Genomic DNA, 17169 nt, shown 5'->3' on the forward strand with positions numbered 1-17169 from the left:
GCAAGCAGGTGTTGTAGTTAGTGGTACTGTTTGACCAGCACACACCAGCTGTGTCACGTAGCGAGTGTCATTGGATCGCTGAAGCGTGCAGCGGACAGCACACTGTCACAAAAGAAGTGCAGGTGCCAAATATGTGCAAAATTGACAGAGTAACTGCTTTTCTAGAGTTTCATCACGCGTTGACACAAAGTAGGATATTTGCATATCCTGATGTGTTTTCATTGTAAGCCCACAAAAACAGGCACTAATGTTTTCACAGAATCTCGGTGTGTGTTTACCTTTAGGATGTAAGCAATAGGATGCAATGATTACTTGCAAGGTAATACAGAAGGATGATATTAAGTTGAATTGATGAATTGATTCGCATGATTCTCATTTGCTCAGCATATCAATCTGGAAACTCTCGTTTGGAGATCTTTTGGGAAGGGGCGAAAATACTGGTTGCTGATTGAATAAACCATTTGTCTATCCCCAACATACGGGCCAAATCGACCAATCAGATCAACAAAGCTTATCACGTACTAACAGCGATTAGGCAAAGCTCAGAAAGTCAGTTCACAATTACAAGTGCCCGGTCCATATTCCAGCAGAAGGATCCAATAGAAAAAAGCATTAGTGAGCGGCTTGCTTGATAGCTACGCTCATGTCATCCGCGGAAGCCGCCATGTTGTTTACACTGAACAGTCACTTCTTGTTTCTTCACACTTAAATCTGCCTCCAAACCAACGTTGATTGGTTCGTGGCAAACTTCTCCAAATTTTCTCCGCATGTTACCAGACTGATCTGCGAGTAAAATACAATGGAGCTTGTGAGATCAGGATGGTCAAGGCTACTGTAGACATGCAATAACATCAAATAAAGATTATTGTTGCGTACACAAAGCAGTGTGGTTGAGTTGAGATCTGTTCGTTACACTTGAGCAGTAGGAAATGAAATAACTAAGAACACGCTACTGACGTGGATGACACAACTATTACAATGTAGTGTCAACCAGACTACATTTAAGGATTGTGTCTGCAGTGGAAATACACAACAGATCTAGTGTTTAAGTATGGTCCTACAGATGGGGACCTTAATACTTCATGTGTACACTAAATTCATGTGCTCATTTGATGTCTTTCTTTACTTCCCTCCCTCCTTCCCTACTCTCATTCCTTTTAGTTTGCAAGACAGCCACCCACAGGAAGTGTGAGGCCAAGGTAAGGGTCCACCTCACACACACACCTTCTGAGCACGGCCTCAAAATAAAAAGAAGAAGCAGTTGCAATAGAGTCAGTAAATTTGCCAGCTCCGGAAAAGAAAATACACCTTTATCACCCACTGCACAGCAGATTACCATGCGCATTTCCATCCACCATAACGGTGGGACATGGGAACCGCAAATTGGAAAAATTGTTTGAAATATTGCAAAAATACAATGTGACCGAGTGTCATGGAAACAGGAAACATCCATTTGCATTTTCTTTCACCTTTTTTCTCTACGTGGTTCACAGTTGCGCTACATTTGGATGGAAACCCGACTAGGGGGGTTGCGGGGTCCGCTGCAATACAATAAATAAAGGAAACTGACACTAAGGGGGATGAGAACATAATGATGCCAAATGTGCAACGCATTTAGTTGACTGTGGTAACTATGAGAAGGAAACAATTATGGTTTTGAGGAGAAGTGGATAAACATGAGAAAAATACAACATAACATGGAAAGATAATGCTACTTGAGAACCAAAAGAGGATTCAAACTGTACATATATATAACATTAATAACCATAGGTGACATATTTTTCTTATTATCTTGTTGTTTGAGTCTTACATGATGGAGTTTCATTAAATGAATACAACTTGATATAAATAAATCACTGTTTGAAGTGGACAGTGTTATCACCGGCCATCACCACGACCCCTCTAATTCAAGGTTAAGCCCAGATGCTAAGGGCGCACTCACACTGTCCTTCCGCACCGCGCCCCCTGCTTTAGGGTCCTTGTCCCCCCCTCCAGGCCCGTTTGTACTCACACTACCTGGGCCTCGCGCGAATGCTTCTTGCTGCCTATACGTCATCACGCCGTAACACGTCACACACTTTGATTGACGTCATGGCGATGCGTCGCTTTGTTTAAAAATCTTTCCATAGACCTCTGAGTTTTTGTGCGTCTTGTCGACTGTTTTTGAATCTTTTCATCCAACCAAATCTGCAGTAAACCGCAGCTAGGCGCAGTACAGTTGCACTCACACTGGTCAAACTAACTAGACTTTACCCGTATAACCTGTTTGGGCACGGTACGGATGGAGTATAAGTGTGCCCTAAGTCACTAATCTTGCCTAGTGTATAAACTATATAGGAATAACTCTAGGAATATAGGAATAACATGTCGATAAGCTGTTTAGTAGAGTGTTTTGCCAGTGATGTGTGAAAAGACACGTGACAGTGACTCTATGAGGGCAGAAGTCTCAAGATCTCTGCTAATATGAAGGTCGCTCAGTTGAATTCCTCAGAAAGAGCTGCAAGCCGTGCTCCAACCCCACACTGCTGCCTCTGTGAAAGGATCATTGATGGAGGGGATGGTGTAATGAATAGACAGAGGGATGCAGAGGGCGAGAATGCCAGCCATGGCCGAAGTGATGAAGAGGGGGTAGAGGCTGAGGCAGGGCGCTTGGCAGGCAGCAGGCGAAAGCCATGAAGCCAAGGGCGAAGGCATGTGGCAAAGAGGAGCCTCATTCCTTTAGCGTCGCTCCATCCTCTCGTCTTTTATCCGACGAGATGAGAGCCGTGAAGATGAGTCCACAGATGAAAGGATGGCTTTGAACAACAGCTACATGTCATAAAAAGTAGAATCAGGCTTTTCACTTAAGCTTGTGACGTAGGATTTTTTTTTTTTTTTAGGGTTCACACGTTGGTTTACTTCTGGGTATGTTAATCTTATGTTTGATATAAAGGAAGATAGATTTTCTTAGATTTTATTTTATTTAAAAAAAGCTTCCAGTGTAGGACATTCACTTAAGTTGTTTTCACATATAAAACCCGGACAATGTCAGGAGAACCAGGCCTGGAGACTCTATTTCACACATGCAGCACACAACAGGAAGTTCTTGTAACCCGATATCTCTCCAGTTCGATGTTTTCGTTGCCGTATTTGTGTAAATCTTCACCGTCTGAGGTTTGTTTTCCTCCATTGTTGGCCGACGCATGATGCAAATGTCATCAACACGCCCATTCAGTCTCTGTGAATTCACCTGAGAATGAGTGGCCCTATTCACACGAGCTCACTCAGAGGACAAACTTTCGTCTTTCTACTAGAGAGCTTGGAGGTAAACTCAATTTGACACCCGCTCTGATTGAATCAGACATTTGTGTTCTCACATACAGACCCACCAGGTGATGTCCAGATGATTTCAGGTTTGCAGTGAAGGTGTGAAAGGGGCTATACACTCTGCATGTTTCATTATGTTAGAGTAGCTTTTTGTAAAATACGCTCAATATGAAGCTATCCGGCTGTTAAGCCTGACGTTACGCCCTTTCAAAATACGATTTCCGGGTCCAACCGCTCTTTTGAAACAAAACAGACACAACGGCAACAATTACGATCACCTCTTTCGTCAGTTAGACACCTTTTTCATCGATAAGAAAGAGGTTAAAGGACAATTACGTTGTTTTTTAAAAACTCAGATCTGTTCAAACAATGGAGAACACGGCACTGCTGCGTTGTAGAAATACGAGGCTGGGGAGGTGTACTTGGACGGAGAGACAAAAAGAGCTGAAGAGATAATATGAATCCATCCCTCGGTACAGATAATTTTATTAATATTGACTTTAAATAACTCGAAAAGTGTTGAATAACTAAAAGACTATACACGTAGAAGCCCATTTTACGTGAAAATTGATTTCACAGAGGAGCAGGATGTTGTTTATTAGCCACCCTGTGCCTGTCTGGTGCGGGATTGTTGACTGCTTGTTGGACAGAGATATCCATCGCCGCTGCCCAGGAAGGGAGAGGTCGGATAAGGCAGGGCGGGGGGGAGGGGGTCTGGCTGCTGTGTCCATCTCAGCTCTTATCTAACCTTGTGTGTAGGGGGAAATCTGAGGCAGGATGGAGCTGGGATGGCACCAATCTGTCATGTAAATTCTAAAAATGCGTATTTATTTTGTTACGACAGAGACATTTATATATCTAAATAACAGATCCCAGCTGTGTGCCCACCTTGCCGATCGACTTAACCTTCCTTCTAGAGTTGTTTGTGGCTAAATATCTCTTCCTACCTGTGTTACCAGTGCTACGAGTCTTATTAGCTCAAGGTGTTATCCCACTTGCACACCGTTCACATTTGGCAGTTATTACCTATAACCTTGTGTAAGGATCAACCTTTACCCTCCTCCTGGAGCATATGTACCGTGTTTTTATGCACGCTCACACATCTGGAGGTCTGCCCCCTGTCATCTGTGAGCCATCCTGTTCTCCTCAGGCTGCTATTTACATCTCTACCCAGAGTCCAGAGTCGTAAGCTCATTGAAATGTCTAGTCATTACCACGCCGTCCAGTATCCAGTCAATGTGTCAGCTCCAGTTCTCTGGAAAAACCCTCGCTTAATTCTCAAACTCCCCTCACAGAGAGAATGATTGGTGATTATAGGTGGTAGATGTTTTCTTGTTCTCTTGTGTTATTATGTTGCCTACTCTTAGCCCACAAGGTCAACAGCCTCCAGCTGACTCATCTCTATTCTATTAAAGACACGCAGAGACTCTAACACACAAACAGAAAGCCATAAACAGTTTGATTTTGGCATGTCCTTCCTTCTCTCAGAGAACAGTTCTTCCTTATCTTGGATCCCAAGTGGAAAATCAAGTCCACAGGGAATTGGGAGGGAGGGAGAGAGAGAGAGAGAGAGTGAGTGAGTGACTGGGGCCCAGGGGCAAAGAGATGGAGGGGAAGGAGGGGAACAGTGGGAGGAGGAAGGATTAACATTAGCGAAACACAGCCCTTGACAAGTTGACTGGCCTGTCTGTCTAATTAGGCAAGAAGAGGCATTTCCGCTGGTCAGGGGAAGAAAAACTCTGCTCACAGTCTGTCTCTGTCTTCAAAGGCTGAACAATTTCAGGAATATATCCAATTGCAGTTTCCGTCACCAAGCTAATGCAATGTAAATTGTGATTATTTTCTATTTAACCACAGGCGGACAAAGTCGTCTAAAGAGTATTAAAACTGTGAGTACTTTAGCTAAGTCACAGATAAAAGAATCAGATAATGCAGCTAACCGTTCCAGGGTTATACCCCAAAAAACTTGTTTTCTATACAAATAAATACCTTTTTAGCTCACATTTATTAAGATAGTACATTAGTGTTGTACTCGACTTCAGTCAATAATACTCAAATATAATGGCATTTAGAAATGGCTTTATTTGATACTGGACTGTGTAACCTCCACTCTCCCCTCACACCTTAGCTGCTTGAGCTACATAACCGTTAGCTTAACATGCTGCCAGACAGGACAGCCTGCTGCACAGCCTGCTTCACAGCCTGAAACCTGGAGGTCTCAGTCCAGTCGAGTTCAACTCAAAACAATGATGTGTTTTGCTCGTAGTTTTAACAGAGGGATCCAGACATCTTGTTCACCATCTGTCCGTCATTTACACTCGACAACAGCTGAGCTACCTGTTAGCTAGCTGCCTGAACTTAACACGAGCAATCATCTAAACTCAACATCTGTGGGTATTTTATGACCACCAATAACAGTAGAGAGTGGTGGTTCTTCTTCACGAAACCATTTTTGTATTGTATTGTATTATTCATTTATTTCAGACTTGTAATCCAAAGATGAGAAAAAAACAAACAAAAAAAAAAAACAACACATTGAGAAGAGAAAAAAAGAAGAATTAACAATTTACACATACAGTCTGAAAAGGGGATGGAAGGAAGCAACGCTTATAAACCATTTTTGGCCAAGTATAAGAGTGAAAACACGGACACCCGGTTAATACCAGACACTAACAAAGAACCTGGTTTCCTTTTTGTCATGTTGCCATGTTACTTAATTAACTTTAAGTATAGGTGAGGACATTTGTGAGTTAGCTAGCTTAAACTTTACGGTCAGCGTGTTGAGATGTTATTTCATGAAATATACATTTGTAATTGTAGATCTTGACATTTAAAAATTGCAACTTTGATCGACTATTAAAACTATAAATCTTTCTGGACTTACAGTATTATCTTTACTGCACAGGGCACAATATTATGTAATTGTATTCATTTTATGTAACCCAAATCCATGAACAAACTATTTGGATGTGTCTGCATTACAAGGTTACCTGCTACAAACAGTTTCCAGTCTCTCATCCAAATGCAGGTTATTTGCCTTGTGTTCCAGGCTTTCTAATTAAGTTGCTCCATTAACTTGATTTTACCACTTCCATTGGCAGACTGTCTGATACTTGTGTTATTATTCATTTTAGTGAGTGGCTGATGAGCAGACTAACAGACATAAACTCTAATAGTACTGACTGGAAAAATGGTTGAGTGATAAACCATCCTACAGACGGTGTATGATGGCAGAACTGTGTATCGCAGTAATTACAATCCCTGCTTCCCCTGATTCCTCCGTGTCTCTCGTCCTTATCCACTGAACATGTCAAAATACATTTCACATGAGGCTGATCACTGGACTGTCTGCACCGCCTGCTCCTCTTTACAAGAAAAGGATGTACAATCAAGTACAGATAGATAGAGCGGAAGTGGGGGAGGATGTAGGGATGAGAGGAAGAGCAACATAACCCCGTGGATGTTTTTCTAACGTAAAAGCCTTTCATCAGGATAGTTGTGGTTAGAGTCCTGCTCCCGAGGCCCCTCTGTATTTTAAGTAAAGCAAATGCATTCGATGAAAGAGCGACAGTGAAGGGGAAACCGTCTTTCTCTGATACTGTTCTGTACAGTTTAACCCCTGTTCTTTCTTTGGGGCCATTTTCAAGCTAGTTTTAAGCTAGGCTACTTGTATTTCTGTGTGGCTAACAGAAACAGAACAAAGGAAGTGATGTGAGATCGAATGATGGAGCAATGCACCACAGTCCGTGTTTTCCCAACACGCAGCTCAAGCATCACAGCTGACCCAACATCCCCTTCACCCTACAGACTTCCTGTCAGAAGGAAACCTCTGGGTCAGATCTCTTGCAGATTGTTGCAGTTATGACACTATAGGAACATGTCACTCACATGTAAAACACGTCGGCCACAGCTTAGTGTCTAGCAGTTTTCAGTGCCAAGGCTGTACCACTTTCAAGGCAAAACAACAACAAAAAGTTTAGATATTGAAACATTAATTCAAATGTTTACTGTAAGCAGTCTTCTGAATTTACAATAGGTGGTGGGTCCGAGTGCCATCAGTAAGTGAGTAATCTCTGGTAAGAGTTTTGTGGCCTTGAGCCCAGACCTCTGGTTTCCCTCCTGCAGGCTCTGCACTTCGCCAAATACGCATGGAGTCAGTGTGAGTCATTCAGGATAACAGAATCCAAGTGTTGGAACAGTTATAACATTACAGAGACTATGACTGTCCTTCCTGACTAAAGGAGTCGCCACTTTATCACAGACATCTCTGTTAAGAGCTGAGATAGGCTGGGATGGTTTGAGTTAAAGATGTGTGTGTGTGTGTGTGTGTGTGTGTGTGTGTGTGTGTGTGTGTGTGTGTGTGTGTGTGTGTGTGTGTGTGTGTGTGTGTGTGTGTGTGTGTGTGTGTGTGTGTGTGTGTGTGTGTGTGTGTGTGTGTGCGTGCAAGCGAGCGTGGGCTGAGCAGGGGAATGAACAAGTGAGTGAGTAGTGTTGATGAGACTTAAAACCATAAGCGTGACAACTGAGTTAGCCAAGTTGGGAAGCTGCCAGCCCACAGTGTGTGTGTGAGTGTTTGCAAGTGCGCGCGCATGTGTGTGTGTGTACCAGCGGGGGTGTAAGCCACACTAATTGGCCAGTGGGTTTGGCCTGCCTTCAATCTAACAAGAAGAGGCCATTTGGATATCTCTGTTACCAGTAATCTGAAATTTTGACACCCCCACTGGTGCAGGACATGATTCACAGATTTTAATGATATGTAGGGATTTCGGAATTAACCGATTAGATCCGCGATCATGACCGTGTTCACATAGCGTCACAGTTTCATAACCGTGAGAACTGTAGAGACTGTTAAATCTTAAGTGTCCTGATTTCTGCATTGTTGCCCTGTGCAAAGCCATCTTGTAAGTCACGTTGTGTGTGTGTGTGTGTGTGTGTGTGTGTGCATTGAAATCGCCTCCCGCATCTTTTTTGATCGTTTGTTTGTGTGTGAGAGAGTCGTCATGTGACCAACTAAGAGAGACCTGACATTCAAGCCTCGTATCTGACAAAAAATGACTTAAATCAGCAGCGTGGGAGCATTTTGGATATCTGCGGAACAAGCAGGGAGTTGTTGTAGAAGATGGATATCAAAGTTTGCAAAGCGTGCCGTCTAAAAGTGACAGCAACGGGTCCAACGCTTGTATGTCCAGATAATCTCCCTCTTTATGCTTCAAGTCAAGGTTAAAGGAAAAAAACACAACAACTAGCAATTGTAATGTTACTAAACTTGGCCAAAACAGTTTAAACTCAGCTGAAGTAGTTCACAACGTGTTTCTGTTCCTGAATCTAGTAGGGTATGTAGTAGTTGCCTGAATGTAACTCCAGTTTTAAGACCATGCGTGGAGCCCTCTATGTTAAATATAAATTAGTCTGACATGTTTTAAATACAGGACCAAAAGAACGCTTGTGTGTCTTTTTTCTTCCGTAGTGTCCAATAATAAATTCCCTGATTAATAATCGTGAAAAAACTGCAACTTTTCCTCTGAAAATAATTGTGATATCAAAATCTCACATTGTGACTTCCCTAGTGGTTTCCAGGGTAAATGATTTGTACTGACTTTCAAAATTCACAGGAGCACAATAAAGACTTTCACCGCAGAGCCGTCTGTGAGCGATGGTGCTCTGCGGAGGGTTATGAGCCCTAAAGCTGCTGTCGATAATGCACAGTGTCTGTCTGAATGATGCGATTGCATTCTTGTGCCCATGGTAAACACTGTTGATGCTGAAGAGGAGAAAACGCTGTGTCCGTGCCTACTTATCAACAGGATGAATGGCAGAGGGAAGCTCAACCGCAGAGGGAGGCAAGGACTGAATATCTGTAATAATGCCTCGTGTTGGTTGGTTCACAGGAGATTTTTCCATTGTTGATCCCTCCCAATCCCCTCCCCACCCATGTCTTCCTGCGTTGTTTATTTACCCACATTTATTTTTGTCCGGCCTCAAGCTTTCAGCCCTTGTTTGGCTGGGGAGGCTAAAGATGGGTGGATGAGAACAGCACATGTGCTTCGGCCTTCTACGTGTACCTAAAAACCCTCCGTGTGCAGTGCTGTTTGTATGTCGCATCTGCATTGCTTTACGAGCGCACGTGTAGTCAAAAGAGTGTTGACCCTCAGCTCCATAAGAGGGAATTGCATCCGACTCGGTCATTAAAGCTCCACCACAGGGACCCGTGTGACCTGTGATATGTTCAGACTCCCTCTCAGCTGCTTGGAGCAAAAGTGAAAAAGCCAGAGACAGAGACCCCTTTCTTTCCTTTCGGGGTCAAAAGAAAGTGTGGGAACAAGAGACAAAGGGAGAGAGAGAGAGAGAGAGGAGAACATGTGCGGAACAGGGAGAAAAATAAAATAGAAAGAAAGAAAGAAAACACAGATAAACGCCTTGTTGGCTGGCCTCACACAGAAAAGCAGTAAAAGTGTGATACGGCACTCCTGAGTCCAGAGGATAGAAGCGCTTCACCTATAGGTGTTGTTCTTGCTTAGCCGTGGCCTTGAAGTCCCCTTGTGCTAGGCTGGGTACTTTCTGGTTTTCTCATGAAGTCCACCTTGTCGTGATTAAGAGGCATTAGACATGTGGGGCGCATTTGAAGGATGGTCATAAAGCTAAGCCAGGTAACTCTCAAACCTGCCGTAAAATGAGTCCTTCAGGTTTGTGCACAAGAGAGACCATCTGCATCTGGGACCGCCGGACGTACATGAAAAAGTCTTAGAATCACATTTCTGTCAAAGTTCAGCTATTGAAGATGTCGTATTGGTGACACCTCACATGCTTTGCTAGTCTTCTGAAGCTAAGACCTAGACAGAGATGTTCCACTGCAAGAGTGTGATATTGTGTATTGTGTTAGCTATTACAGAGGTCCTCTCCAAACCGACATATAACCCACATGACAAACAACTTTCCAAACTATTTCTCATTGGTTGACATTCCAGGACAACTGCAGTAAGTTAGTAAAGGGGGATTTCTGTCAACCAAATCGCTCCCCTATCCCCTCTAGGCTTCGCAACACAGAGTGTTGTACAGAGTGGGAAAGGGAAGTGTTTTCCACCCACATTGACCATAAGAGCTTCATTCAACAGGTGGATGTGGAATTATCCTAAATCAGAGCATGTAATTGCCAACCTCGAGTCTCAACACACTTAATTTTGAATTTTTCAAAACCTCATTTGTTTTTAGCATATCCACTGACCAATGGGCTATCCTGACCCTAATTATTCGAGGTCAATGTCCAACCTCAAGACAAAAAAAGTCCAGTTTCCAGTACTGATCGAGCAGCAACAGGGTGGAAGATGTCAGACTGACAAAGTAGCGTGGCAGTAGTTGGCTTTGTTGCAATCGTTTGTGTCTTCAGTACTTTGCTGGGTCAGTTGGGTGTAGGTGCTACAGTAGATCGCATTACCACTGTTCAAAGAAGAAATTGCTCTCCTGGGTCTGCGCCCTGTTCACGTCAAGCCCGCTCGCTAAAGAGGATGGTGATAATTAAAGCACACAAGGTCACGGCCGGCGTCAGTTTCCACTGCTGATTCGTTGCGTCTTTCATCAGTGCGTCCTGATTGGCTCTCCCAAGAGAGCTCAAGGAATGGGAAGACTATTGAGCCTAAGGCTTACCATCAAAGGAAACGCTGCATGAGTGCTGCGTCCATATGTAACCAAGGAGTATATAGGTTCAAGGTCTGGACTGGTTACTTCTTGGCACATCTTATTATCTGCTCGGTTAATTATGAATTCTCGATGCAGTTCAGTTTATGTTGTTTTCTCCCATCTTGGTCATTGCACAGTAAAGCGTGACCACATGCTTTGTATAACTTTAAAATGTGCATGCCCATTTTAAGTAATTAGCACTTTACAAGCACTGTAGGGGCACTGTCCCCATCCCCAATGGCATTTCAGTGGGTTTTTTACCTGTTGTATCTTCATAGATATTTTCTATGATCATTTGTTATGACTATATTCATTCTGCTCGGAAAGATACACATGGAAAAATACCTTTAAGGATGCCAATCGCAGCTGTATAACTGTAACAACTAAAAGTCGCTCTCAAACTCACTGTCACAGGCTCTTACAAACACACTCGTTTCTCACACTAATAACATACCAAGACTGCTACCTCACCCCCAGTTATCCCTCTCGGAGCCCACAGTTCTTAAGCCATGCGTTCATGAGAGTAAAGAGCTGTGCATTATCCATTAGCTCTGCTTCTTCTGGCTTTGATGGATCAAAGAACATGTAAAGAGCTGGAGGAGCCAGGGCCACTGCAGCAAAACAAAGTGGACAGAGAGGAAGAGGACAGAGGGCTGGCAGAGGGAGATGGAGATGGAGGGGGTGGGGGAGATGGTGGAGAGGGTTATGGGGATCAAGGCTCTCTGAGAGTAGACCAGCTGGACCCACCTGGGAGGAGGCAGCTGTGGGCAGAGTTTTACGTTGAGTGAATGAGAAGCTGGGGAAAAGTGTATTGAGAGGAATGTACAGAGAAAAATGATAATACCATAACAGTAATAAAGTAAGTAATATGCATGTTGTTCGGGTCATATTGGTCACTTTCAGTCATGCTACTCTTCTTGTGCTTCTTCAGTGTTTACCTTGCACGCATTCAGACCACTTTAGGCATGTAACCTGCACTGCAGAGCAAGTTAGAACAAGCTAGTCGTGTTTTTTTTGTCCTTTTCAAGGATATTTGGTTACTGGGGATCGAAGCTGTGACCTTCCAGTTTTAAGACACTTCAAGACCAGTGACCACAGAGACATAAAACAACAGTGGAGGTTTAAAAAGGAAGGCGTCAATGAAAAGATTTCCAAAAAGCTAGGTAGGAGGCGGAGAGGTGAGAGGAAGACAAACAAAAAGGTGTTCGTTGGAAATCGATTAGAAAAGACAAGGGAGGGGATGAAGAGGAAGGAAGTATTGAGACTGAGAGAAGATGAGGGGGAGAGGATAAACAAAGGGAGAGGGAGGGGTGGTTAGGATAAGTTGGAGTGAGATGCTACAACAAGAAAAAAAATGAAGAGGCAAAAAAATGGCAGAGACCATACGGAGGAAAAGAGACAACAGAGAGGGACAAAGACGAGGAAGTTCAAAGTACAACATTTGGAAGGAGTATAACATGACGGAAGAGAAAAGTAGCAGAAGCACAAGTAAAGAGGGATTTGAACGGGGAGGAAAAACGGAGGGAACGAGATGAGAGGGGTGGAGGTCTTTCAGCAGGAAGTTTGTGCGTAAGTGTTGGCCGGGGGAGATGGAATCTGGTGTGGTGTGTTTGTTCTGGCTTAGCTGCCCCCCCTCGGCAGGCCCCTTCGCTGGGCACCGGGAGAGAGGGAAATGGAGGAGGAAAGGGTTAAAAGATTAGCGAAAAGACGAAGGAATGGGTCGACGAGCAGTGTGAAAGTGTCAGCTCGGTTAAAGCCTGACTCATGGTGCGTTCAGGAATAAAAGCAGTTAAGGGTCCGCAGTCAAAATGTGGTAACCGTAGTCATAACAACTGGAAATTTGAAACGTTGTGGACTGCTTCCAGGATTGGCTTAGCGAGGAGAGACTGGAACCAGTAGATGATTCCAGAAGGTTTTCATTTGTCCTGTTAGAAGCTGGTTAAATCGCTGAATTGCTTGAATTTTCCTACAGTACCACCGGATTTCTTCAGGAGGTGGTGCCATGGTTTTTATTGAACGTTCGGCACATCGAGCCCCGCGGAGACAGAATGAGGCGTTTGCTGATTCAGTGATACAGTACTTTCCAAACGTCCCAGTTCCCCAAGGACTCTCCCAGTTTACGATTTCCTCTCTTGGTATCCTCAGATTATCTTAAAATATATATCACAATCAACAGCTTTATAGGCCACTGATTCTGATTATTGTTATTCTGAGAGACACAGGTTTGGCTAAATGTTAGTAAAATGAAAGTAGAACAATCGAAAGAGAAAGCAGATGAAAGTGGCAGAAAAAGGGACATCTTGATTCTTAATAAGAGTCAGGGTAGAAAGAGGGAAACAGTGAGGTAATTACTTCCTTGCCATGGTAGTTGAAGATTTAGTTGACAAGAATGACAGAAGAAGGGTTCAGCGGTTCAGGGTTCAGGACCTGATAGAAAGCCGCGTTTTTACCATGGCAGATGAGTTTCATGCTGTGTTTCTGCAGAGTCAAACTCACTGACTTTTTCATGGGTCTTTAGATGTGATAACTGAACACAATGCATTGTTTTATAGGCTCTGGATGAAACCGAACTGCGTCAGCCAGAGGGGAACAAAGAGACGTTAGGAGGCCGACGCAGCTCAAACGTCTCCGGTCATGAATTGGGTGCAGGCCGGGTATAAAAAGAACCACAACACAGGATAAGATTTGATATTCATTTCCCTACGGAGACGCAAAAAAACAAAAAACAAAACATTGATTCTCAAGAGTGAGTCATACAGACACATTGTCCTGTTTGTCACTTGATAGCCCGACGTGAACCCGCTTCCTGCGACTTCTGTCAAACAGGGCGAGTCTGGATTTAGCTCATTATCTGTTCCTCTGCCTTCCTGTTGATGTCTGTAGTTACGCACAAGCAACATGGAGAGACCTGGGTTGGTTCTTAAGAAACAAGGGAAGAAAGAAACATTAACACAAACTGTATAACACACACGCACACATGCACACACACACACACACACACAAACACACATATTGTGGTGACACACCCACAAGTTCAGGGCCTGTCCAACTTCCCTTTTGTGCACAATGAGATATACACAAGCCCTTGCCCTTTTCCTGTAGCCACATAAACAGTCCAAAAAAGGGCCATGTAGCGGGAACACTGCTGTGTGTGTGTGTGTGTGTATGTGTGTGTGTACATGTGTGTGTCCCTGTGCCTGTGTTACGTAAGCATGACTGTGGCCCTCAGCCCCCTTCATTAGGGCTGCTGTTCAGCTCCTGCTTCCTTTGGTCACAGTTCATTGACCTGTAGGCCCATAACAGACACGGGAGTTGGATGTGTCAGTCTATGTTTCTGCGTGTGTGTGTGTGCGTGTGTGTGTGTGTGTGTGTGTGTGTGTGTGTGTGTGTGTGTGTGTGTGTGTGTGTGTGTGTGCTCCTCCAGCTGTGTGTTTGGCTTCACATTGTCACATACTTTACATTTCATGAACATGCTCTCAAACATCAGCTGCACTTGTATTTATGTTGCACTTCGGTGCATCAAAGTAGTTTCGCAGACGGTGTTTGGGATCTATTCATCATCATGTAGCTCTTAAAAATGTCACTCTCCTCCCCCAGTCTGGCCTCACCAAGTTGCACTGAGCTCCCCCCGATCATGGTGAAATCCTAATCTCAGAAGGGCAGTGTTCCCGGCAGCAGTTGACAAATTGAGATACAAAGTTAAAATGTCCTGTTTATTTTTGGCAATTACACGTTCCTGCGCAGAGACACAGTTGCAGTTTACTGGTTATTGTTGATTGGTGGGCCAAATTCATTTTTAAGATCATTTTTGTCAAGGTTTGTTTCCCCTGACCGTCCATTAAAATGTGTCAGGAGGAGACCAAATGTTGAATGGGAGGTTTGAAACCACTCTCCTGTCTGTCAGTTAAAAATGAAGCCAGGAAACAGTTAGCTTAGCTCAGCATGAAGACTAGAAGCACCGGCAGACAGCTAGCCAGGCTCTCTCTGAAGGTTAAAAAACACCTGTAAACACCTCTGCTACCACTTCTTAATTTCTTTATAATCGTATTTATCGTATTCCTTTTACCATGTACATCCTATTGGTTAAACATGTGCAGCTTATGTATTCATTTACTTTAATCAACTATGTATTTATTGAGTGTACATGCTTATACTGTGTTTTGTGCCAGTATGCAAGCTGCTGAAATCAATTGCCCCTGGTGGGATTAATAAAGTCGTCTGAGTCCGTCTGAGTTAATGTGAGCTTTAAATTCAACAGTCACTGACTGTGCGGTTTTATTTGTGGATTTTTCCATCTGTATCTTTTTGTCTGGGGAAGCATTTGTTCTCAATCATCTACCAACTCTGACCTGAAGCAAAAGGGATGCTTGTTTGTTTTTCTGTGTTTGTGTGCGTGCGTGTGTATGTGTGTGTGTGTGAACCTCCCATTCACATGTGGCTGTCTTTGTGTGTTCCAGGTGACCACAGCATGCATCCCAGCTCCCACCAATGATCTGGTGAGTCTCTTTTCCTCAATAGCATTCTGTTTACAAGACGACTCTGTGTCTGGCCTTATTTCAACGTATGGCTTCCCAAAAACCACTCTCGGGTTTCCTTCTGCTGAATTCCTTTTGGGAAGCCGAGCCCTCAACTCTCGACCCAGCTTGAGCCGGGTTCATTCCTGGAGCACTGCAGGATTCCAGCCTAGAAGGAAAAAAATGGTTGATGTTGCTACAGGAAGTAGTAATGTTTATCCATTAGAGAGTCTGTTTGTTTAATTAACTCTCCTTTCCTTCCTCTGTCTCCCTCTCTTCTCTCCTCTTTCTTCCTCTCTCACCTCCTTTCGACCTCCCCCCTTTGCCGGACTTCCTCTCACCATCCTTCTCGTCACACCCTTCTCTCCTCTCTTCTCACCACTCCTTCCTTGCATCCAGCAGCGTAGAGGGACCGCTCCTTCTCGACACATCCAGCACCTGGTGAGCGCACTTTAACCTCCTATCATCTCTCCTTGTCTTCCTAAACCCCATGGTTTTTCCTCTGCATCTTCCCTTTTCCTCTGTTTTCCCCCCACGTGTCCCCAGTGCCATGCTGTTTCCAAACCTGTCAGGGAAACCCTGTTTGTGGCTTCACTGACAGGAACTTAGCACCTACTAAACAAAACAAAGACAGAGCAATGCCAGACACTAAGAGGCTTCATCACATGCCATATTAGGAAAACATCAGACACATTTGTTCTGAGAGTTGTGCTCGAGGAAAAGCCAGGAAGTCATTCAAATCAAAATGTGTTGTTGAATGTGCTCAGCATGTTTAATGGCAGCCTGCATACTATATAATGAGATGTCTGATAGCCGACTCTATTTTCCCCCGTAGAAGAAGTAACGCGCGGTGCATGTTGAGATATATGACTGCGCAAAGCGTGCCGTTTCATTTCCATGTGTGTGTTTGTGTAAAGAGCCCAAAATGGCTCCTGTTAAGAGACACGCTTACGACGCAGAGTTTACACTCAAGGCCATTAGTCACGCAGTAGAACACGGGAATAGAGCAGCAGCCAGAGAGTTTAACATGAACATATCAATGGTGCGGAAGTGGAGGAAGCAACAAGACGACCTCCCCTGACTGTTTTGTTGACATTCCCTTTAGCGCAGCTCCATCTAATGGATGCAGAACGTAACCCCAGCCTCGACTGTAGCGTCTGTTCTATGCGCCTTATAATGTGGTGCGCCTTATAGTGCGGAAAATACGATAAAGGGAACAATGTTGTTTTAATGGAATCATGTTTTGACATATGTCTTTATATTCAGTCGGATTGTTTTGTCTGCACATGGAGTTGCATGACGGTTCTTGTATAGTCTCCACTTTGAAATCCATGGTTTATGATAGATTGTTATATTTTTATCCTGTTAGTGGTCAGATTGGTTTGTTCGTTGGCTCTGGTTATTTCAGAAGTAGAATCTCTCCAGGACCCTGATGGTGTTTCCAGACTGCTCCTGCCCGGTCCTCCTGCAGGCCTGGAGGAGCACTGCACAGATCTAAGGATTCACAGTGGAACATGATTTCACTATAATTGCTTTGATGCGTCTCTTGTCTGCATACACCCCGAGGAAGGCGCAAGCCGACACGCAATGGTGTTTCAAAGTTTACCCACTAAAATAAAGGGTCTTTACGTTTTCGAACCCATCTGAGGGCCTGCACTTTTTTCTTTCTGATCTG

At 43.9% G+C, this 17169-nt stretch overlaps 1 protein-coding gene across 5 annotated transcripts in view; it reads left to right on the plus strand.

Moving 5' to 3' along the window:
* Positions 1–17169, plus strand: part of tns2a (tensin 2a) — a 63229-nt gene that overhangs the window by 20354 nt on the left and 25706 nt on the right. For 3 of the 5 annotated variants that reach the window (XM_083920067.1, XM_083920069.1, XM_083920071.1), the window contains exons 3-5: positions 1162–1199; positions 15438–15476; positions 15894–15935. In XM_083920067.1, coding sequence (XP_083776193.1) covers positions 1162–1199; positions 15438–15476; positions 15894–15935 — 119 coding nt within the window. The remainder of the gene's footprint in view (positions 1–1161; positions 1200–15437; positions 15477–15893; positions 15936–17169) is intronic. The other 2 variants (XM_083920068.1, XM_083920070.1) reach the window with 2 other exon arrangements.

Source organism: Echiichthys vipera (genome assembly GCF_963691815.1).
Source record: "Echiichthys vipera genome assembly, chromosome: 9".
Taxonomy (NCBI): domain Eukaryota; kingdom Metazoa; phylum Chordata; class Actinopteri; order Perciformes; family Trachinidae; genus Echiichthys; species Echiichthys vipera.